The 25,755-nt window shown below is 40.3% G+C and overlaps 1 protein-coding gene across 2 annotated transcripts in view; it reads right to left on the reverse strand.

Annotated features, from left to right (window-relative positions):
- Window positions 1-23,669, reverse strand: part of LOC119479544 (transmembrane protein 266-like) — a 55,665-nt gene extending 31,996 nt beyond the window's left edge. For both annotated transcript variants that reach the window (XM_037755299.1, XM_037755288.1), the window contains exons 1-3: window positions 23,168-23,669; window positions 22,236-22,366; window positions 9,149-9,340 (exon numbers count right to left, since the gene is read on the reverse strand). In XM_037755299.1, coding sequence (XP_037611227.1) covers window positions 9,149-9,340; window positions 22,236-22,249 — 206 coding nt within the window. In that variant the 5' untranslated portion in view covers window positions 22,250-22,366; window positions 23,168-23,669. The remainder of the gene's footprint in view (window positions 1-9,148; window positions 9,341-22,235; window positions 22,367-23,167) is intronic.
- Between the last annotated feature and the right edge of the window lie 2,086 nt (window positions 23,670-25,755).

The raw sequence follows: 25,755 nt of genomic DNA on the forward strand, positions 1-25,755 counted from the left end.
AGTGTTGGGTTATTTTTATTCTGAAAGGAATGAGCCATATAGAATTTCTAACTTACAAAATAATTATACCGGTCGGCTACCTCCGGGTCTGAAAAGTGAAGCAAATGAGAGAAAAAGTGCCTTAAACTTGCATTCTTTCTAATAGCCAGCAGGGGGCGACTCCTCCGGTTGCAAAAACATTGTGTAGTCTATGAGAAAATGTCACTACTGCTCACTTGATTTATTACCTCAGTAAACATTGTAAACATGAGTTTATGGTCTCAATCGCTAGTTTCAAGTCTTCTCCAATACAGCATGATGTTCATTTAGTAAATTATGGTCCCATTTAGAGTCAAATAGACCATAAAGCAGGGTATGCTTTAGGGCGTGGCTACCTTGTGATTGACAGGTCGCTACCATGACATTGCCGGTCTAGGAGTTGTCTGTGTTTTCGGCTTACAACTTTAACCCTTTCACAGTGTGTTTTCAGTTCATGAAAGTTAATAGTAACATTTTGGTCTCCTAAATAGAAAATAAAAAAAATTAAAAAAAAGAACTTAAGGTTTCTAAACAACAGTCCACAAACCAATGGGTGACGTCATGTCCGCTTCTTATAAACCATCTATGTTTGGAACTCTATTTAAAGATTTTGAAACATGTTGTGCCACCAGTGACTATTTAATTGCCAGTTTAAACCATCAATACACGCCACAGATGAGGCCCAGGCCCTTCAAATCTCACACACACCAGCACCAGCCTACACAGATACGAGCTGAAATGCACCAAAAGAACCCTTCAACCTAAAAAAAAAAAAAAAAAAAAAAAAGTGAGCAAACAAACAAAAGCAGCTTGATGACTAGGAGGAGAGTGGGCGGCCATGAAAGTGCTGAACACAAGCCCACGCCACCTTGGTCCTCCCAGCATTTTTCCTAGACAGGAAGATGGATGGGCCCAACTCTATTAATAACTACACTCCACTTACCATGACGCCAAAACTGCTAACACTGCAACTGCCCCCTGATGCTAGCTAGAAAAACCACCTCCCACAATGTCGCCCACGTCTCTCCTGATAGGAACACTGTGTTAGGCAACAATACAGTTAACGGGTGCTGGAAATCTCCAACCTGTGCACCTTTTTTCTCCCAGGACGGTGAACCAAGAGGCTCCTGAAGGTTCCTCTGGTAGTTTTGGTCAGTGTGACGCGCTGGCAAGTGTGTACAGCATGATTACAGTGATAGGAAAACATGGGCTGCTTCTTGGCATTTAGTTTAGTTACAGCGCAGATTGATATTCAATCTGGGACGGCATACTTTATGTGAAATGAAGGGCAGAAAAAGATGGAAAAAGATGAGACAGTTAGGGTGAAAATACGTAGAAAGGTGGTGAAAGACAGAGGAAGAAGAGCCTATCTAAATGTGCAGAAGCATCAATGAAGGAACGCTATTGTTCCTAATGAGATGTGACAGCACGGTATAAACTGGAATATGAAGTGAACCATGATTACAGAGGATTAGATTAACAACCACTATGTAGTGCAGTGAGGAAGCGTTTCAGGCCTGGCATTGTTCCCTCTCTCTTTCTCTCAGTGTATAAATACTCTATGTGCTGTGTTTCTGTTCATGCATGCACAAATATGCGCGAGAGGAGGGGTCGTGTGTGAGTGACTGCTTAGCCGCCATGTGAAGCGAGGGCAGCGCACTCTACGAGAGATAGTAGTAAGGTCAGCTCCACCTTCACAATGCTACAGGCGATGATATGCAAACATGGCTGACAGTAGGTGCTTCATCACACGGTGGCAGCTTGACACAGGAGCCTTTTCTCTTGATTAATCCCCTCTGCTTTCTTCCTGCTATGAGACACGCTGCAACCATACAGTATCGGCAAACCATAATAACACAAAGCTTTTCGTTCAGCATCTAATCTGTAAACCGGTGAGGCGAAATACAGCCTGCCAGTTGTCTCTTGCTCCTAACCAACACATTCTCACTCACAACTCATCAAATACCACCGCTTGGTCAGTGCCCCTAGGCATCGGAGACCGACGCACGGGATACCCCTCTTGCGTTACTTTTGGACGGACTAGGGATAGCGTGTCAATGTACACTCGTTACATGAATAGTGTCCTTTCAAAATAAACTCCCGTTTTCACAGGAAGTTTAGGCAAGACAACCACTTGGTTAAGGCTAGGAAATGGTCGTGGTTGACGTTAACTTCACTGACTAGCGACTCACGTGATTAGTGACTCACGGGACTGACGATACCGACGAGTCACATGACTAGCGACTGATGTGCCAAAATCAGTCAACGTTACTTTTAGTTTCACACGGGACACGAACAGCGGTCTCCTGGTTGAAAGTCTTGTGTTTGTTTGACCCATCCACCACCACTCACTCTCACGCTATTAATACCACGTCACTTGGTCAGACCGTCGAATAACGCCGCGAGTGGGTTTACATCGGAGTTAGTTGAAAGCCCGGTTCATCACATACAGTTGCTAAAAGGTGCCCTTACAAAAAAAAAGTATATGTCAAGTTTCTTTTATGATGTAAACTTAAGTATAGTTCAAGTATAATCCCAAGTGTAATAAGTATACTAATATCAATGTACTAGTAGCATACCCTGCATGTGTATTACTTCAATACTTCTTGGGACTAAATTTGCCCACTTTTTAGTTTATAAAAGTATACTTTTAAGTATACTTTAAATATAAGAGTAGTAAGCTTTGAGTACAAAACTAGTTTACATCCAAGTTGTATTTTGTACTACAACTATAATATGAACTATACTACAAGTGAACTAGGTATACTGTTAGTTTAGTAGTTATATATGTGTAGCCCATTTTTTGGTTTATGAAAGTACACTTTAAAGTATACTCTCAGTAAACTACTAGTTTAGTAGTTTTTACTGCTAGTATACTTGAACTTATAGTACTTAGCCAAATGTACTTATACCTTTCTGTATACTTTGCAGCATAAGCCAAGTATACTTGGACTTTTCCGTATACTTGCCAAGTACACTTAGACTTCTCTGTATACTTGTCGGTGTAAGCTAAGGATACTTAAGTATAATTTTGTTTAAAGTATATCTCAGATAAGTACATAAAGGTAAACTGAAAGCATACTCTCTTATTTTAAGTTTAAAAGAAGTATACTAATAGCACACTTAGGGTGACTCCGTACGTCGGTTTCCAATGCCGAGGGGCATCTACCAAACAGCGGTATTTGATGAGTTGGGAGTGAGAACGGGTTGTCTCAACATGTAAATGTGTGAATGTGACGCGTCAACGAAACTGATTACCAACTCAATAACTTTGAAATACACTACAAGCTGGTACATTACATTTGATGTACACTTTTAACACACTACAACAGAAGATATATCTGTTTAGTTTGCATATTTTTCATTTACACCCACTTCCCTTCTGGAATGAGTAGATGAGAAAAGTTTTGCTGACAGCGAGGCATTCCCAAACCGCCAGTGAGAATAACTTCCGTCCCTCGCCCAATGAGCCGTCACCATGTTGATGAAACACCTCTACCGTGGTTGTGACATTTTCACTTTCGGGAACGCGTGCTCTCTTTTGGCCAAACATCACTACAGAGCATGCCTAAACATTTTCCCATGCGCAGCTTTCTTCGTGACGCTCCTTCACTATCTCAGGGAGCCAATGAGCCAGCTAATGCAGGCTGGGAGTAGAGGAGTTGGGGTGTGGTGGTGGTGGTGGTGGGGCAATCCACTCTCCCAGGTAGAGTCAGTGGAGCAGCTAACAGATTCCTCTCCCACATGCATTTTCATTTTGATGTCTGTGGATTGCTCTCCCACTGCCACTTGTCTTGCATTCTCTCAACTTCACTTCATCATTCCACACGCCCATAAAAAAAGGTTAATTTCCTCTTTCCCATTTCCCTAAAGGTGAGTTTAGCAATCAGTCTCTCTGCTAGACGCGCTCCAGCTTTTACCTATCTGCATTCTGAAAGCAAACACAGATATGGGCCTGATGGTGCTTACATACCGTTATGGCCCAACAAAGTCAATTCACAGGTAGCTGATGTCAAAGCGCTGACTTGAGAAAGCCGCCCACCGCCGTCGTAAAACATGATGATGGTGCACGGGCGTGGTGGTGCTCGTGAATGTCATTTAAGGAGGCTAACGGCCGCTGTCTGTTTGAGAGGTGGATCGATACGATAATGAGGAGACGGAGGCACGGGCGTAATCACCGAAAGCCCAGCGGTGCTGAAATCCACAGAATAAAATAGAATTGGGTCCTGGAGGGCAGCAGGCTGACTGACACATTCAGTGAGACGCTCTCTCGCTACATCTCACTGATTCTAATGACGTGGCCTTAATGTCAGAGGAGGTCTCTTTTCTTCTCAGTTTTCCTCTTTCAGTGCTGATTCTCACTACTTTACTGTATTCTGTCTACAAATCTCACAGGTTGGCAAAAACACCTGATGTGATGCGCGACCTATAAACAGTAGGGGATCTTGATAATTCACCTCTATTATCACAAAGCAAGAGATATAGGTAATGGTGATTAATGTGAGGGATTAGTACAGCGTTTAAGGTATAGTGGAGATGTAACGCACACATTACTGGAGCTCATGCCTGCTGGATTTAAATGGAATTTCATTAAAGCTAAACGAAAGAATGATGACTTTTACAACTCCCACTGGCAGCATTTTTACAGGCAGACATTTCGCACTAATGACTTGAATATGAAATAGTGACCCCATCGCACTAAGCACAGTTTGAGTAAATTGGGCTCAGTGGCAAAATAACCTTCACCGCAGTGACTGTTGAATCTGTTGTTAGAGCGTCTTACAGCAGGGGTTCTTACAGTTTTTCAGCCTCTGGACCAGAACTTTAGTCTCTTGCCCCCAGACCTGAGCTCATTTGAACATATTGGTAGTCTCGTTTTGTGATTACTCAACAACAGCAGGCCCGTGACCCAGTTATTGGCCAACTCTTAGCCTCACAGGTATTTCACAGGTTGAGCTACAACAGGAAACGCTGCATGTATAATTCATCACTGTACACCAAATGTTTCCAGCCCAAGACAGCGAGGACAATCACAGTAAACATACGCACGTCCATCCATTATGCATAGGAATGGAAATACATGCTATCACTGACCCTGATATGAAATGGGACACATGAGGGTTGTACTGGCTGCGATACAAGCACAGCGTGAGTGTCGGCACCGCCTACCGTTGACGGTGCGTCTGTGAAATCCATCTGTTTCTGGCCATGACTGGCTGAACTGAAGGGAACCAATGGAGTGAGACCTGATTTGGTGTCAAACGGAGTACTTGGATGAGGTAGTGTTTATGGATTTGGCGTAAGAGCGTTGGACCCTGTTCTACAGCTTATGGTGTTTATGTGCATCCTGGTGAGAGCTGGCGCTAGGAGCCAGGTTTGAGTCAGAGTCGCTGGACAGAATGGAAAGACTGGACATTGAGCAGGTTTTGCTCGCTGGCTGTTAATGTTGTGACTAATAAAAAGGACAGCTGTGATGTGACCTCATATCCATATGCCATACCCGCATTTCCCACAATTATGTTAAAGCGGAAAAAGCAAGGACCACGATCAGCAGGTCAGAAGTTTAACGTGCCTTTGACTGATATAATGTAACCTTGAAAATCATTACAATATATATAAATAGAAATTTTATCTTTTTTATCTCTATAATTCATCTTTATCTAAAACGATTGCATGAGAGTCTATGGAGCAGAGCTGGATAGTTGTCGTACCTTGGTCAAAGCTGGCCAATGCTACGCTATGATTGGCCAATCTGCGTTCAAGGGGCGGGACTTAGCGAAGGGTCAGTTCCCAGCACGAGGAAAAATAAAAGTATGAATCATAAAAACAAAAAGTGAGCACCAAGTAACGATGCGTGGTTACATACAAATTAAAAAAACACACTTACAAATCAGTCATGACTTAAAACTGTAGTACTATATTAATGAGATTAAACAACGCAAGTGTTTGGCAGTAAAACCTTAAACAGCCTGTGTTTGATCACCCATGTGAGACCCAATAAAATAATTGAACGTGACGGCATGTTTAGTGAGACAGTACAAAAGACTTACGAGAAATTAAGAGTGTGATATTATCGTCTCCTGCGCTGCAAACTGTCACTTACAATAAAGGCCCCTGTTGTCAGCAGGCGGGTGGGGGGGATATTCAGTGTGAAATGATGAATTGATCTCAGTTAACTTATGGACGCTGGACAACCCAGAGGTTGTCACTTAATGATAAATGGACGTAATACTGAGCAACGGGGACAGCAAGTCAAGGACTTGGGGAGGGAGACTTAACGCATGATGGATGATAATCGGGCATACTATGTGGCATTTAAGGAAGTGTGATATGGGGCGTGTGTGTGTGTGTGGGTGTGTGGGTGTGGGTGTGTGTGTGTGTGTGTGTGTGTGTGTGTGTGTGTGTGTGTGTGTGTATGTGTGTGTGTGTGGTAGATGCTTTTTGGTAAAAACGTTTGTTGATAACAGCTTCAGGTGCCACCATATAGTAGCGATCTTGGTCTTCTTAACACAGAAAATATTGTTCATGTCATGAAAATGTTAACAGCCCTTTAAATATGTACTAGACATGTGCATGCTAAAAATCTTTAGTATCCAAACCCAAGTCAAGACGATATGACATATTGACTTCTGGCATGGACACCAACAATCTACAGTTTCAGCTCCTGCACGGCAAAAACTTCATCTAATTGTGGTCGACTTTTACTGTAGCTGAAATTATCCAGAATTATTTATATTGCTGCATTTTAAGTCATCCTTATTACAGCTGAGGTCACGAAATATAGATGAAATGTATAGAATAAAAGGCAACGTGTGTGAGGCCACTTCAGAGGATTGATACGCCACACTCAGTAACAGAAATAAAGTCTCTCCTGGAAGTCACAGCTCACCCACGCTTACTATTTGCTCAGGACTCCACAGCGATGGCTCCCTACTGGACACCGATGGTGGTGTAAATGTTACATAAATAGTCTGTGGTCAATATGATCTTTCTTCAGTGTGTTTTCAGTGCAGACATTTGCTATAAATCACATCATACCATACTGCTGACAGTGGGGAGATCAGTAAAGTTTGCTTTGCATCAATCAGGTCTTCAGGACACCTCCATAGCAGAGCTGTATGTTTAGATAGGACCAGTAAGAATGAGTGGCTTACCGCTGCTGTCACTGGCTCTCAAGTTTGATGTTTTGGCCAATGTAATCACCTCAGGGCGATGCTAACGAGCTCTGAATACTAATTTGTTCACTCTGAATCATTTTTCACATTATGCATTACTCTTTATCAACAATCCTTGACATAAGTGTATACCATTTTTCCACAATATATCCACACACAAAAGGAAATGTATCTAATAAGTTATTCTGAATAAGATGATGCTGCAGTTATTATGCAGGTTAAATTAATTTGCATTTGTCTAAGGTTTATGAAGATTCATGCCAGAACGCAGGCGTACGAGTAATGTCACAATACTCGTCACACTTGTGATTTTGAGTTTGTGACTGCAATGTCTTTATGTTAAATAAGTACCATAGGTGCTGTATAGATATACTATATTAATCCAGCAGCAAACAAAACACATTCAAACAAGCAACACTTTGTCTGTCTGTTATGGTTGGTTGTGTGAGATTGACACAATACGATATGAACAGGTTGACTGAGAAACTGACTGAGAAAAACAAACTCTGCCAATCATCCCACTTCACAATATTTGTTTCAATCACATCATTCATTTGTTTGTAGAGAAGTGTATTCCAATGTGATAATTTATCTGGCATGTGCACCAACTTCATGCTGTGCACTGACAAGAGAGCAGGCTATTCATTTGGTAGCTCTTATAGACGATGTTTTTAGTTTGTCCTATGATGTGAAATCAGTAATAAAGAGAGTAAAGAAAGAGACAATGGGGAATCAACTGAGGGCAGCAGAGATAAGTGAACGGGTGCTATACAGGTAATAATTAGGGCTGTCAAAGTTAAGGCGATGATAACGCGTTCACGCAAATTTGTTTCAATGCCACTAATTTCTTTGACGCATTAACTTGCGAGCAACGAGCCGCCAATCTTTCGGAGGTTGTAGCGAGCTCGGTTTTAAAGCCATGTTATACTAGCTTTTCGCAAAGGAGGCTAAATAACGCTCCAAACTTACGCTAAATTTTGGCGAGGAAAAAACTGGCATGGCCATTTCCAAAGGGGTCCGTTGACCTCTGACCTCAAAATATGTGAATGAAAATGGATTCTATGGGTACTCACGAGTCTCCCCTTTACAAACATGCCCACTTTATGATAATCATATGCAAATTTTGGGGCAAGTCATAGTCAAGTCAGCACACTGACACACTGACAGCTGTTGTTGACTGTTGGACTTGAATTTGTCATGTTATGATTTGAGCATATTTTTTATGCTAAATGCAGTACGTGTGAGGGTTTCTGGACAATAGTTGTCATTGTTTTGTGTTGTTAATTGATTTCCAATAATAAATATATACATACACTTGCATAAAGCAAGCATATTTGTCCACTCCCATGTTGAGCATTAAATACTTAACAAATCTCCCTTCAAGGTACACTTTGAACAGATAAAAAATGTGCGATTAATCGCGATAAACTATGGACAATCATGCGAATAATCGCACTTAAATATTTTAATGCATTGACAGCCCTAGTAATCTAATCAGTTACCAAAATATGGTCAGTTTTTCTAAAAACACATATCATGATTAAGCTCAGGGCATAGAGATGATTAATACAGAAAGACATGTTCAAAAGAGAGATATATTTAGTTGTGTTTGGGAGTCAGGTCTTTTGAGTTCCTCAAACAAATCAGTGTTCATAAGATGCAGGAATCTGTTGGCTCAACAGTGACTGTGAGTGTGTTTGTGCCACTTCCAAATGATTTCAGAAAAGTCACCTGCAGTAGAGAAAAATACCTCCAGTGTGTCACTTACACCTCCCTGTTGCCAAACTGTTCACAGAAGCAAGTTGTCATTGTGAATTAACCGAAAAAAGCTGTTTCAAACCAATAAACGATCACGTCTGTCGCTCACACTCGCCACAGAGGCAAATCATATTAAAAACAAACAAACCAAATGTATCACATAACAATGCTCACTATACAACAGTAGCTTCACTCACCCGTCCCTGTTTTCATCTTCATCTGCGTTGGAGAGGAGCTGCGAGCCAGCCAGCGAGAGGTCCAGAGCTGCGAGGGGCAGATCTCTGTAGCCAAAACTCACCAGCTGGACTGGAGGAGCCAAGTACTGGTTCTCATCCTCCACTGGCTGGGAGATGATCTCCAAGTCCGACAGACCGGCCTGCTCCACTTCCCTAGTTACATGCCAACAACAGCAACAGAAAGACAAGTCACGCACACACACACATGCAAGCACAAAGAGGAGACAGAACAGAGAAAGGCATGTTACTTTAATAAAAAACACATTCCTCAGATGTGTGCAGAAATATTACTTCACTCCAGTAAAATTCATTTAGAAAGTCTCAAAGAAGCCATCATTTTTTTTATATTTCAGGTAAATATTTCAGTAGTTTAAATATCAAAACCACAGTATAATGACAGGCATCAATTACCATAAAAGTAGCAGATATAGCCAGGATAACAGAGCAGAAGAAAAGGAAAGAAAGGGTATTTGTTGAAGAAGCGTATGAGCACAAAAGCAGCACAGATAAAAAAGACTTAATTATTCAGCCGAGCCTCTTCGCTAAGAACACATTCTTATTTACAGTGATGGCCTCGGGGCGTAAACGCAGGGTCAGAGAGGGTTACACGCAAACACCCACTCAGCACCAGGGAGCTACTGAGCACTCACACAATCCTCCACTGGTGAGGACCAGAGGAGCTGCAGGTACACAGTGCCTTGCTCAAAGACGGTGATTAGTGAGGGGGAGAGCGCGTGCTGCTGCAACTGGACATTTTAGCCAATGTCATTCAATAGTAAACAAGCTTAGTTCACAACAACACAAACAATTGTATTGATGAAGAGGAAGAGGAGTGTTAAGAAACAAACCGAAGACACCTGATGAGGTAGATACTACCTGATGTGTAATAATGTTACAGTTTACATTGAAGACAATGTTGTAATGATAAAAGGATATTGAAGTAAACAACTCTAAAGGTTTCTCTATGTTACAGGGGTCGTGTCTAAAAGGTAACCCCAAAATTGCTAAATCTGATCTGCAAAAACTCTCGCCAGGCTCGCTGCCCGACAATCTATCGTAATCTTAACTATTCGAGATCAATCCCATCTCGCTGGAGTTTCCCAACTCGGGGTGTTACCTTCTAGACACAACCTAATAGGATCATTTCATTAAAATTGCAGATACGGAAGCCATAAACAGACATGATTCAAACATTTTTTTTGTATTATCATTGTTAGTTATCTCAAGATCACAAGTTAATTATGTCATTAACTTCAGAAAACGAGCTTTGTTATCTCAAGACAAAAAGACAATTAACTCAATATCACAAGAAAACAAAAGGATGTGTACTCTTATTAACGATTGGGTCAAATTAGCCTTCGGTAAATGCGTACAAACGGACCAGATAGAGCTGATAGTGATGGACTAGGTGAGTTTAGCAGAAGGATAAACGTGTGACAAGTCCAGTTTTCAAAATAAACTGTTAAAGGGAAACTTGAGTAAATGCCCTGTAAAACTAATTTTTCTGAGGTAAAAATATAGATAACATTTACGTGCATCAAATGTTAAATTATTTTGCTGTGTAAAATAATGTAGGTGAATGGTGATGTCAATCACAGTTGAGATGTGGTCAGTAAATCATAATGCATTTGGACCCTTTTTGACCCACTTGGAGTTATAATACATTACATCTATGGGATTTTGACGAATACTCGGAATATGAAATATTGAAAATATTTTTGTCACAACAATATTGACAAAGAGACCAGCCTGATTTTTTACCCAGCTATGCATTTAATGGTAAATTGAATAAATGATTACAGTAAATGAAGCTCTAGTTTAGTTTTTACCTTGAACAGTTTCTCTTACTGTCAAGGCATTTTTTTTCCGTATTTTCCATTAATTAGGTTTTAATTAATGGAATTTACAATGAGGTCATTGAACAATTTGACAGGTAAATTTAAATGACAGGTTGGATGTTAATCTAATAACTACGCCAACCTTCCTTTGTGTTCATACCAGCAAACCTCCGCCCTCTACCCTTATCCACCTTGAGTCTTTAAACCTTAATATCTAAACACATCAAGGCTCCTCAGTTGTGGGCCAGCAGCACGTCACCCAGCGTGCCCACAAGCCCCAGTTGTGTAAAAGCTGGGCCATCTCAGTAGAGCGTGGAGGTGGAAACAAATGCTGAGTGCAGCTGCAGACTGACTGTGTGTGTGTGCCCTGTGGTGTGTATTTTTAGACCAGAGCAGATGCTGGTGTATCATGTCTGCTGTGACGTCATCGCCTCTCCCTTTGTCAGCTGAGTGGATCCCCACTCTCCTTCAAACGTCAAAGGAAGTCAGGAAAAGGGTGAATGGGGAGGGGGAAACTAGAGCAGGAGTGGGAGAAAAGAGGGAAGGATATCAGGGGTTATACAAGAGGGACAGGGGAGGGCAATAAAGAAAAGAAAAGGAGCTGTGAACAATAAAAGAAGAGAAGATGGGTAAAAAAGAAATGGACCAGAGAGACTGGGCTGGAACCAGAAAGAGGCGGGAGGGAAAGAGGAGCACAAAGGTTTAGGTAGTGAGAAGAGGAGGTCACACATAAAAGTAAGAGTGAAGAAAAATATAAAGGTAAAGGGAAGAGAGAGGAGGAAATAAGATTGACTATAGATACGGCGAAGTGAAAAAGAAAGTGGAAATAGAGGTGATAAGAAGATTAGAAAGAGGAAAGAAGGTGGTAAAAGAGAGGAGAAGGTACCTCCGTTTTCTCACAGATACAAATATAAACTAACGGTAAAACCATGACACTGTTAAACGGACAGTGAAAATCATAGGGTCTTGTGAGTAGTTGTCTTTATCACATGATATTGCAGGTTATTCTCTATTTACCTCATGGTTTATGCAACTTAAGAAAAACTGTAGTGATCGTAGTAATGGTTGTGTGCAGAGAGAACACCAAGGGTATTCCCAGCAGCCCTTTGCCATAATACACTTTTTCCACTTAGCGTTTCTGAATTCTTTACTTCCTGCTCCTACAGTCATCCTCAAACTGCCGTGACAGACAGCACTGAGTGACCTAAAACATTCAGGAGGGGAGACACGCAATCTGACACACAGGCATACCTTTAGGAAAGGACAGACAGGTAAACAGACAGGACAGATGGATATGCAGGCAGATAACAGATAACCCTCAAACACATACACACACACACACACACACACCATGACCCTATCCCACAGCCCAATCACAGTTTATTAAAATATACAGTGATAATGTCAGTGCTAAAGGACCTTTGATGCAATCTGGAGTGACCTCAGCTGTTAGAGGGCATCCTAATATCTGTGAATGAGTGTAGGGTGCATGTGTGTGTGTGTGTGTGTTTGGCAGGACCGCCTGTTATGGGAATCATGATGACGTCAACAAAGCCACCAAGGCTGATCTGATCTAAACTCTGTGACCTTAACACTTGGAAGTAAGGAAGTAACCAGGCTGCCAAATACAAAATACATTTCTATGGAAGTACATATAAGATATAGATTAACAACATTTCTTCCACTCTCATCTAAGGCACCGAGCAGCTCCTAACTGAGCCATACACACATAACTTAAACATTAGTGACAACACGAGGAAACAAGCCCTTAAAAGACCTTGCTAAGTTTTTAGCACAACAGCACTGTTAAGGTCCTGAGGCCGTTGGTGAGCATCCGTCAGCCTAGTTCTTGCGGTGTGTCCCGCACACGCAAAAGAGTGCAATGCTAATCGGTGAGGTACTCTTTTAATACTAGTTTTACAACAGTTCTATGAAGCTTAATCTAGAATCACATTTGTCCTAATCTATATCCTGAAAGATATGCAGATGTGCTGTGAAAAGAATCTGAGGTTACCAAACAAATGAATAGTTAAAAATCACAATAGTTGCGTCTGGAGTCCAAACGCTAGGATCGTAGAGGTGTTTCTAATTCACGTAAGTTCAATTAAGAAGGCCACGTAAAGCTCCAAAAGACATCACACAAAACAAATCCAACTGGCTGACGTATGCTATAATGACACATTAACCAGCAGTAAAGGTGTATTTAAAAAAAATCCCACCGTCATATATTGTAACTGTAACATGAACCAGAGCAGCCTCGACCCATTAAACCCAACAAGTGAACAAACAGACGGTTTGTGAGCTGAACATCAACAGAGCATGAATATAAGAGAAACCAGCTGTAGTTACGTTACCACACCAAATCCACTGAACACAACAACCAAATGAATGAGTCACAGCCATTGTAAGCAGGTGTATTCTCGAAAACAGTTTCAGGTGAGTAAGCATGTGCCCATCGGCTGCAAAGACCTTTAGCTGTGCACACTCTCTGTCCCACGGAAATTCTGCAAAACTCCTGTATGGGCCAGACTTGTCTATTTATGATTTAAGATGAAAAAGTCTTATTTTCTCACTTTTGAGAAAGTAGGCCTAGTCGACACCTTTCTTTAATGCTGGCAGTCAGCTTTACAACCAGTCAAACACAGCTTGTTCTCCCAGGCCGTCTTAAAAATAGACATAGTTAAAGCAGGTTGAAAGAAAGTTAGTGCAACCCAAAGTTAAATTACGACACAAAATTACACAATAACTACCTGAATACTTCACAGACTGATGATTCTTCATACTGATATAATGATGTAAGTTAAGAGTGCAGGCTTCTTTAAAAAGTAAAGGTGCATCTCTGCATGTATAGCATAAAACAACAGCGTTACTTGTCTTTCATTAATAAAAACCCTTTGTTTTCAGGAAGAAGTGTTATTGCAGTCTAGTCTCGAGAGTTGCTGGGCTCATCCCAATTTGATGGGATTATTTCCCTTGGCAAGAGGGCCTTACATTTCTTTGAAAATACATACTCTATATAGTCAAAAAGATAGTCCCCAGAGGCTGTGATGCTGTTGACTCATGTACAATGCAATATGTATTATATGAGTGAAGAAAAAAAAAAACACAATATCACTTTTTTTTCTGTAGGCAGCAGCCTACATGCACACAACTAAAATGAAATAATGAACAGAATGAGAGAACAACACAGCAGGGCAGAAGATGTAAGAAAATCAGTCTAAAAATAAAGTTTAAAAAAAAGTGTCTTAAAAGAGGACTTCAGAGTCAATTAGCTTGATATCCTCAAACAAGTTGTTAAGAGGTACGAATGTCTATGATGTAGGAAGTGACTTTACAAGTGATCAGTTGATGCAACAATTTGGCACTCATTATTTTCTTTTAAAGGGGACATATCATGAAAAACATGTTCAGTGCTTGTGCACATAGATTTTGGTATCTGGAGTACCTACCAGTCCACAAATGTGAAATAAGACAACCCAGTCAGTTTTTTGGGGGGCTGCCTAGATCAGAAAACGTGATTCAACAAGCCATTCAGATTTGGCTCCCCTTCCTATGTCACATGCAGGCTCATTAGAATATACCGCCCCCCCATCTGAGTATCTACACCCGCGGCATGAGAACTACCTTTGCACAAGTGCACAATATTTTCATCGCAAGATAGAGGGTGAATACAGGTATAATCAGACAGACAGTATGAAAAAACAAATGTGTATGAACATTAAAGCAGGTAAACATGTTCTAGTAGAAACCCAAAATACAAGTTTGAATCTAAATCAGCATGATATGTCCCCTTTAAAAGGACCTGAAAACCCATTTAACCAATCCCCCTCTTACTATGAGCGATGTGGTCCTACATAAACACACATTTTCTACCAAAGTTGGAAAAGTCTTGTGAGATGTTGTGCATTTTGCGTTTTGTCTGTGATCTTCTTGCTAGTTTGAGGCGGACTGGGCTCACTGCTGAGCATTTAAAGGGGACATATCATGCTCATTTCCAGGTTCATACTTGTATTCTGGGTTTCTACTAAAACATGTTTACATAATTTAATGTTCAAAAAAATACATTATTTTTCTCTTACTGTCTGTCTGAAACGCTCCGTTTTAGTGCCTGTCTCTTTAAGACCCCCTCCCAAAAAACCTGCTCTGATTAACTTGCGAGAAAAAAATGGTCCACCTTTGCCAAGGTGGTTCTCAGGCTGTGGGTGGTTTATTCTAATGAGCCTGCATGTGACATAGGAAGGGGAGCCAAATATGAATGGCTTGTTGAATCACATGTTTTCTGATCTAAACAGCCCACAAAAAACTGACTGGGTTGTCTTATTTCACAATTTGTGGGTTGGTAGGGACTCTAGATGCCCAAACGTGCGTGCAAAAGCACTGAAAAAGTGAGTTTTTCCATGATATGTCCCCTTTAAATCCCAGTGTGATGACAGTTATGGGGTTGTCTGGCTACTGTCAACTTAATGTCTTAATAAATAATACACAATGATGTTGTTGTTGCTTTTTAACGGTGATTAAAGCATCTCTAATTATGAATATTTAGGGTTATAGATAAAAACACAGGATTTAGTTTTCAGGGGCTTTAAATTTCAAGTTTCACAACTGGAATTTGAAAAACAAAACCAAAAGAAGAATTTGCACATGCCATTCTTCCAGAGCAACATCACTATCTCTGCAACCAATGCTGCACTAGAAAATGACCAACGGATCACAGGTGTGTCATCATGTGTCCCACTACAGTAAATGTATGTCAGGATGGACTAGTAGGTTGTTGTACTGTGGAAGTTGTCAATGTGCCTCTGTGACAAACCTCTACACTTTATTTACTTGGCAAAGAATTCCTTCCCGCTCTGAGACCGTGAATATGCAGTATTGCCACACAGCGGGTCGGTCTGATAGATGTTGTCCTCTCCACACTTCTCCTACACACAACATCTCATCCATACCACCTCTCATCTACAGCACAGCAGCAGCTTTGGCTCTCTTCCCAAACAATCAGGACCGTACACATAACCACTCATGACAGACACAAGCTGTCCGGAGCCCGCCGGCTCACAGCTTACAGTAATGTACCTGGTGCGCTGCCTGGCTGCCAGTTGAGATATCAGGAAAAGCTGCTGACCCAGCCCATGGATTTATACGATGTTCAGCAAAATGTTCTTATGTGAAGCAACGGGGTTAGGCATGCATTTTGAGATATTTCAGTGAATGTCTGATATTGAGAAATTAAATGAAACACAAAAAATACTAAATAAACAGGGATGAATATCATGAAAAGGATCAAATGAATAGCACCTCGCATTAAAATGGTGCTGTTCGGCAGACAAGTGTTGCAATAATATTGTTATGATTCATTAATATAACACATGGCAATGAATTTAATGCACTAAAATCCAAACAAAGTCAATAAAAAAGCCCAAAAGACAAACCCGCCTCTGTTTCTATCCAACTACAAATATAAATACAACATTTCTGCTGTCTTAAATACAAATACTGACCTTTCTATCCCCAGATGTTTCTTATCTAACGGAAAGTGGCAATTGCAAAATTCTCAAAAACATTATTTTATGGAAAGACTAAAAAGACTGCAACTGCAGAAGAGCACCCACAGGAAAGAAGTGATATTCAGGGGAGCAGGATTCCCTGGGGGTGGCAGATAAAAGTACATCGTGGACTGTGGAGTTGTGGGCCAGGTAGGAAAGGTCATTATGTGACAAAAGTTGCTCAAGGGACTTCGCTGACCAAAAACAGAAGGTCATGTAAGTAACTGGGAGCCAGCGGCGCTGAAGAATGTTCTTCCTCCGACAACTGGAGGTGTCTCGCTCACGACCCCTGTGACCCCCTATGCAATAAGACAGATTTACATGCAGCCTTGGGGGAAACAAAAGGAATACTTTGGCTTTGTTTGCTTATTAGCACATTTTAGCATAAGCTTCTAATGCATCAGCATGTTAGCATTGTCATTGTGAGCATGTTAGCATAGCAAATTAGATCATGGACCCGCATTTGAAAGGATTTTTGCTTTTAGATGTTTTATAACAGAAGGTGTATAAAAAACCATGACCTAAAATAGTCATACATTGTGTCATTGTGTTACTTATGGATGTAATTATAGTGGAAGTAAATGATTACCCTTTTAGCTGGGGACCCCCTGGAACCCCCTCAAGGACCCCTGGGGGTCCCTGGACCCCACTTTGAAAACCACTGGGCTAACAATTAAAAAGGCATAAAATGCCTCCAAAATAATAATTTAAAAAAGTCTTTGGAAGCCTAACAGAGAAAGAAAATCCTGATTAAACTGTATGGACATTCTGATTTTTTTTAATCAATTTGGCTTCAGAGTGCTTTAAAGTGAACTCAGTAATTCAATATCCTGTTTCAGCTTTTATTAGACACTTTGCATAAATCCTAAATTGCACCTATACACTCATGGAAATAAGATCTACTATTCTCTGAATGAGATCCACTACGTAGTTACGATTTGTCTCTGATTCGGGTTTCCGCGCACATTGTTGCAGTTTGTATTAGAAAGTTGGTTTGTGTTCTTTATACAAGAATGAAACATTGGTACATTTTTCTGCTTAAGGCCATATTAAACAAACCGCCTCCTTATCTCTGTTCTCTGTATCAGTAGCTTTAACCTCCATTCATGCAGACAAATTAGGTATGTCGTTCCTATAACACACACCGTTTTTGGTGAAAGTGCTTTTAAAGTTTTTGGACCCTCATCTTGGTGTGAGCTACAGAGACATTTTTAAACCAGATTATTTTATAAGCATGCACATGATTAAGGATTATTTGAGCACTGAATATACTTGTCCTGCTACTGAATGGAAATTCTTTGGTTGATGTCATTTACAGTTTATTTTAAGTCTGTTTAAGTCTCTTTTTTATGTGAAATGTTTTATGTTTTTATGCTGTTTTTAACTTTTAAAGTACCATCATGGCCAGGACAGAATAAAATTCAAAACTCAATGGGATTATCCTGGCTAAATAAAGGTTGAATAAAAATAAAATGTAAGAAAATAGTAATCCTATTAGCAGTGATACAGTGGGTACTTTATGTACTGGATATGTGTATGTCAGGTAGTATATATAGTCTAGTACAGTTGAAGAAATGGTGCTGAAAGGGAAATATGATATGAAAATATGACATTGTCTGCTTTCATGTTTTGACATACAGTATAGTGTAAATATATACATCTATCAATAAAATGAACCCTATAAACTATGAGCCATCATTTCCACACATTACATCAAACACAGGTGTTACGCTGCTTATCACCTCCCCTTAAAAAGCCTAATGGCAGCTTTGAAAATACACTTTGCGTGGGAGTAAAAAAAATAAACTGTATTTCCATCAATGCACGTTTTATCCTGAACCACACTCCACTCTGTTCAAGGCCTCAGTGGACTACAAGATCAACACACACGCGCACACGTTAGATTAGGCTGCCTGACCACAACGCCTGAGAATCTAAAACACACCCAAAACTTGGCCAGAACATGGAGACACAAAGCAGATGTTCTCTGCTCCCACCAGCTGCTGTGGAGAACTTTGGAGAAGCCGGACATCATTGTGTATTAGTGTTACAGACTCATCGCGAGTATGTACACTAGTGGTGGTGCAGCAAACACTGCAAACTATTCCAGCATATAGACTTTTCACACTTGTGTGTTTGTTGTAGCACCCAAAACTAAAGAAATGTCTTTTTCTTGCTGCTCAGAAAGTAAAGACAGTGAGTAATGTGTGTCTTTGCTGCTGACTCACATACAACGTAATATGGATTTCACATCAAAAGATGAAGATGAGGCAAAAGAAAGACCTTTTACCTGCGGGACTATACTGGCATCCAGATTAAACCATGCTAAAACAGTGATACCAGCAGAAAAATACTTCACCTCACCTTTCTTACCACTTGTATTTTGGTCAATATACACCTCAGTCAATTCACCCCCAGCTCTTTTCAAGTCAATAGCTTGGAAAACATAACACACGGCGTTTAGCACAGTGTTCATGTTGTCGGACAAAACACCTGTCACTTTTACAGATTGCTTCAGGTAATTTCTTAGAACGCCCGATTCAACTTCCAGAGAAACTTTTGTAATTTCATGCCAGTGGATATTAATGAAGTCTGCCAGGCACATTAGCTCATTAATAATATTACAGATTAAACTATGATGAATTGGTGGACTGCACAATGGACTGTTCTGGCCCTGGTGTGACCAGTCTCTTATCTGACCTTTACAGATACAAGCTGTATAAGACACAGGAGACACAGAGACCCTCGTGGGGCAGGACTAAGACAGCAGATGTACATAAGCCTTCTTCATAACGGAGAGGTCCGCGGACCTTTTTACACTGTGTCAGTTTCCAATAATAGATTATTTTAATTTCTACAGACACTTAAGGGAATACGGGTTTTACTGAGTGAAAAGACAGATTTCTGTGGACTTGTGAAACTGACTGACTTGTTTCGTCTGCGGTGTTTTTGCATATACAGTGAAAAGACAAAGTACGTTCTGTACGTCTATATTTGAGGTGTTGCCTGTTGCATCTTGAGCATTATGCAGAATTCGTAGAAGCAGCTGTTATCTTATCAAATTGTGAATGTTTAATTCAGTAAAGACTGAGTGAATAATTATAATTACAATGGCATTTCCAGGAACAATTTACTGGAGGGAGACTTTTCCCGCAGATAAGACTGATTAGTTTGAAAATGAAAATGTTATGATGGTATATGGCGTATGAAGCTGTAATGATATAGGTGTTCACTTCAAAAAAGAAAAGTCAGGCAAAGATAGCTCCAAATGTCATCAAAGATAACATTTGGAAAGGGGCCGTTTTTCTGCAGAACCAGTGCTTTTATTTTTGATACTTTAAGTACATTTTGCTGATTTTGAATGAATTACTTTTTTACAATGTTATACTGGTACTTTTACTTTTTCATTACAGTTGGGAACCACCAGAAGCCCCACGATATGATATTATCACGATACTTAAGCCACAATACGATCTTATTGTGATTTTAAACATTTTGTGATATGCTGAATATTGTGATAAGATATATTGCGATTAGGGCTGTCAATCGATTAAAATATTTAATAGTGATTAATCATGATTGTCCATAGTTAATCGCGATTAATCGGAAATTAATCACACATTTTGTATCTGTTCAAAATGTACCTGAAAGGGAGATTTGTCAAGTATTTAATACCCTTATCAACATGGGAGTGGGCAAATATGCTTGCTTTATGCAAATGTATGTATACATTTATTATTGGAAATCAATTAAGAACACAAAACAATGACAAATATTGTCCAGAAACCCTCACAGGTACTGCATTTAGCATAAAAAAATGCTCAAATCATAACATGGCAAACTGCAGCCCAACAGGCAACAATAGCTGTCAGTGTGTCAGTGTGCTGACTTGACTATGACTTGCCCCAAACTGCATGTGATTATCATAAAGTGGGCATGTCTGTAAAGGGGAGACTCCTGGGTACCCATAGAACCCATTTTCATTCACATATCTTGAGGTCAGAGGTCAAAAGACCTCTTTGAAAATGGCCATGCCAGTTTTTCCTTGCAAAAATTTAGCGTAAGTTTGTAGCGTTATTTAACCTCCTTTGCAACAAGCTAGTATGACATGGTTGGTACCAATGGATTCCTTTTCCGTTTTTCTAGTTTCATATGATTTCATATCTTCACTCTAGCTTTAAAACTGAGCACGCTACAACCTGAAAATCGCAAGTTGCGTTAATGCATTAAAGAAATTAGTGGCGTTAAAACAAATTTGCGTTAATGTGTTATCGCGTTAACTTTGACAGCCCTAATTGTGATATATTGCAATTCATTACCTTTTTTCAACTTCAAATTATGCAGTTTGGCAACATCTGTTTTATCTAATAAGATACAGTTTTCACTCTGTTCATCTCACTTCAGTAATTTTTATTGCAGAAATATGGGACTGTCAGTCAAGCAGACAGACTGACCAACACTCTGATAAAAACATAAATGTTGCATCAAACACCTGACAAACTGAACTGTTTATACAAGAGTCAACATTGTATTTGCAATATTAATAGTTTATATAATAAAAGATTGATACTTGATGTATGTGTATCAATACAATATTGCCACATAAAATATCGCAATACTATGCTGCATCGAGTTTCCCCCCACCCCTAGTGATCATCAGTCTTCAAGAATGAAAGCTTCTTCCTGGTTAACTGTCAAAAGTGACTGTGAGCTAACAGTCATCTGTTTAAGGATGCATTTCACCTTAAAAACAGCATGATATGACATTGCCATTGAGACCCGCTGAGTCGAGCTCTGTATGGGACCACGAAGCAGAACTGGTTCTCTTATAAAAGCACAAATGGAGCAATGATTTAGGGCTATTCATCTAGGTCAAGAGAATAAATGCAGCTAGTTAAGACGAGACAAATTACAGAGTCATGCTACGCCAGCAGAATCATGAGTTAACAGAGAATAATGCTTTTCAGTGTTCTCCCTTATACCGCTTTACTTTATCTTCACACACACACACACACTCACAAACATACACACAGGCTACAGCAGCACGTTCCCTCGGTAATGCATCAGCTGTTCTCACTACGCACTTGGAGAGCACAGTTTAAAAATGGAAAGCTGGGAGAAAACTGGAGGTGGAGAGGAGTTGTTGGGAAAATGTGTTAATTTGTAATAATCACAGATAATAATAATAATCAATATCCTGTATGTTGTTCCATGTAGAGGATTCAAATAGTGACCTGTGTTTACAGGTGCAGAATGGACACTAATCAGCTTTGTTTCTGCATCTGTGTTTAGCATTCAGCGTGACGAGGGTCAGAGACACCTCAACGGTAGCAGTGTCTGCGTGAATAAAGGCCATTATTGTAGAAAAGGGAGGCACAGAAAGATGGGAAACAGTGAAAGAGAAGAAACTGTGATGAGAAGTTGAGATCAGGAAAAAAAGAGGCATGCTGGGAAAATTAATGTGAAAGGAAGAGGAAGGAATCCACAAGAATGTGGTCTATGTCCTACAGGCACTCCCTATTAACAATTCTGCATCTCTGACATTTGACCACACAGTTTTATAGGTTACACTTTGACCCATTTTTTTTGCCATATGTGGGAAAAGAAACACTGGTTAGGAATATGAGGAGACAGTGAGGAAGACGAGAAGAAATGGACTGTACTCACTCAGCATTTGCCATGATGCTGGCTGATGGAGAGGAGGAGAGATGTGGAGATGGTTGTCACAAGGTTTTCCACTCAGTTTTAGGGGCTGCAGTTCACCTTTTCACCTAATGGATGCTGCTTTCATGTTGAACCTGGGAAGAAACATGGTCATTATTGCAACTTATTTTAAAAGAGATAATAATCTGGGTGGCTGGCAACGTTAAATTCAGTTGCCACAGTGGCACGGAGATCCATAAAGTTAGTTTTAGGCCTGTTATCTGCATCATTTATCAATATCAATCAAAACTGTAATATCAAGACAGGTATTGTAACATCACAACTTCTGATATTAGGGGCATTTGGTAAAACCATTTTAGGAAAATTGGATAGTCAAGCAAAGCTCCTTTTCAACTGCATCTTATGTGATTTGTTCTTTTATCTGATGATGATGTTAAAATTGGTGCAACTCATTGCTTTCATCACACGCTTAACAAGCCATGAGGAATCTGTTAGAGGGCTTGTCCTGGTCAGTGACAGCGGTAAATGTCAGAACATAAAACCCCAAACCTTGCAGCTTTATAGCTATAAGTCACAAATGTTTTTGAAAAGTTGAACTCAATGAAAATGTATCAACAATAGACTCTAATAACTAGAGCCTATATACTCCATGTAGTTACCAAAAGCCTGTTGTAACCCCAAACATAAGGTAAACTTTTGTAAATGTAAACTTTGAATCATACCCCTAAAGCATGTATACCTGCTTACTGTAAACAAACATAATTTAATGCATGTCAGACTTTTCAATTCCTGCCATCAGAGTAATAATAAATGCATCTTTGATGAAAACTGATTTACTTGCTGGTATATCAAACTAAATGAGAGTTGTGCAACACACAACTACTTGAGAGCTCCTCAGCTGTATACATAAAATGAATTATTTATTTGCACCTTACCTGTGTGTGTGAGATTTACATTGTTGACGGGTGATCGTGCCTCCTTATAGCTGATAGTAATGTCTCCCTCGGTGGTGATCAGAGTGAGTGAAGCAGCAGCAGCAGCAGCAGCAGGAGGCTCGCAGTGTGTGTAGGCTGCAGCTATCCTTAGCACTTTGTGCATTGGACGAGCTCTGCTTCTGCTGCTTCTTCTTCCTCTGCTCCCACTTCATGTGCAAAAAAAACAAAAGAGGTGAAGAAGAAGAAGCTCAAATGCAAGAAGCATCCTCACTAGGCGAGATCATATTATATATAAATGTTCATCTAAAACTGATTTAAGTGCAATCTCCTCCTTGGCTGTGCTGGGAGCGTTTTTTTGCATGTGCTGCTCCAGATCTCCAGATCTCCAGGCTCCTCAGCTGAGGGTTTCCCCGGCGAGCACAGCGGGGATCCCTGCAAGAGGAGCTGTCCAAGGTGCTGAAACGAGCCCCAATGAAAGCCTGCGAGAGGAGCTGTCCAAGGTGCTGAAACGAGCCCCAATGAAACCTTGCGAGAGGAGCTGTCCAAGGTGCTGAAACGAGCCCCGATGAAAGCCTGCGAGAGGAGCTGTCCAAGGTGCTGAAACGAGCCCAGATGAAGCCTCGGCTCTCTACCGAGCTCTCCTCTTCCTTCCTTCCACACAGCAGCAGCAGCGGCCGGGCTGAAATCTCATCCAAACGCCATCAAAACATTGACGCGCTTTCGTGCCGGAGACTGACAGACAGTAGCCAATGAATCGTGTGACATTTGCATCGCTCCGGTCACGACATAGCAAGTCTAAAAATGTTGGACGTGTGTGTGTGTAAGAGAGAGAGAGCGAGAGAGAGACTGAGAGTAGATTTTCTCCCGATTGAGGCCAATTTGAGAGCGGATTATTATCACCACAGATGGTTTTTATTATAGCTTTACGCCTGGTATAGGTCGTCCCTCTCTACTGTGTCATGAGCGCGTTTTTTTTTTTTTTGTTTTTTTTTTATGGTTTCCCAAAATAAAGATACTATGGGAATATAAAATTGCCTTTACAGCAATTGGCTTAACCGTTTGTCATTCATCTAGGATTAGCCCAGTCGATGGTTAAAGCGCACATCAATCAATCTGGAGCGTCTTTTTCCTTTTATTCCAGCACGCCTTTGGACGTGGTGGAGCTGCTGCTGGAGATGTTATAGGCTGAGGAGAACATTTCAGGGTGTGCGCTAATAAATAAGGAAAAGGTGGTGGTGTGAATTAACAGTAGTATTATTATAGGCCTGTAGTTACAACCGAGGAGGGGATGTGTAACAGCCCAGCGTGCTCCTCAGAGGACTGGGTCCATATAAAGATGCTGCTGGTGTGGTTTTAATGTACTTAAAGGTGCAGTAGGTAGAATTGGAGAAAATATGATTAGTTATTTTTGTAAGATGGTTACTATATCCTGATAGTAGTGCATGAGACAAGTAATCTGAAAAAAAAGCATGTGTCTCTGTGTCCTCCAGTGCTCCTAATGACATCTGCAAGATTTGAACACACCAAAAGAAAACAACCAATCAGAGCCGAGCTGGAGCTTTGTGTTCTCTGAGCAGCTGTCAATCACTGGCAAACTCCTGCTACTTTCTTGACTTGCAAAATTACGTTTTAAATTGACAAACATGTGTGATTCATGGTTAAATTCAAACAGGATCAAAAAAGTAATTGTTTCTCTCCGTTGACTACCATATTTTTTCCGAAATAAGATCCCATGGTGGTCCACCGGAAGGGGCGGGACTTAAGCTTTCTATGGCATCTGCAAGATTTCACAGATCGGAGGGAAACAACCAATCAGAGCCGAGCTGCAGCCTGCCGTCTCTGAGCAGCTGTCAATCACTCACAAACTCCGATGAAACGGTCAAACTAGGCAGCGCAGATCAAATGTGTATCAATATTCTGTTATTGTAATGCCTATTTCTCTCCTCAAATGGTTTCAGAAACATCTTGTAGTGTACTGTCTAGCTGTAAAATGAGAAAGCTTGTGACAAGTGTGTGTTCATATTTGATCAGCGCTGCCTAGTTTGACCGTTTGATAGGAGTTTGCGAGTGATTGACAGCTGCCTCCGTTGAATGAACAGCCAATAGGATCGCTCGCTCTCTGAAATGACCTGTGATTGACCAAAGTCTTCTGTCACAGGCTAGATTTTTTAAAGCCTGAAAACAGAGGAGAGTTAGAAGTCTAGTTCTCTCTTATAACACTTGAATTACAATATGCTGAAAGGTTATTATGGTATTTTTGCCCAATGATGCTAAAAACATTCTGCAGGTTTAAAGGAATTCATGGAAAAAAAGTCACATATATACGTATTAAATGTAATTTATTGAGGAACTGAGCAGATATTATTTGGCACATGTAGAAAAGTGCATCAACATCAAAACGAATAGGTTCAATTAGCAGTAAACACCAACTTATACAGATTTGAAGACTTCTAATTATTTTCTTAATAAGTAAAATATTGGAATTTTCTCAAAAACAAAATCCATTCTTGCAACAATCATTGTTGCAGCTTTTATCGAAAAGCTGAATGTCAAAATATAACCATATATATATATATATATATATATAT

The sequence above is a fragment of the Sebastes umbrosus genome, chromosome 2 (genome assembly GCF_015220745.1).
Source record: "Sebastes umbrosus isolate fSebUmb1 chromosome 2, fSebUmb1.pri, whole genome shotgun sequence".
NCBI lineage: Eukaryota > Metazoa > Chordata > Actinopteri > Perciformes > Sebastidae > Sebastes > Sebastes umbrosus.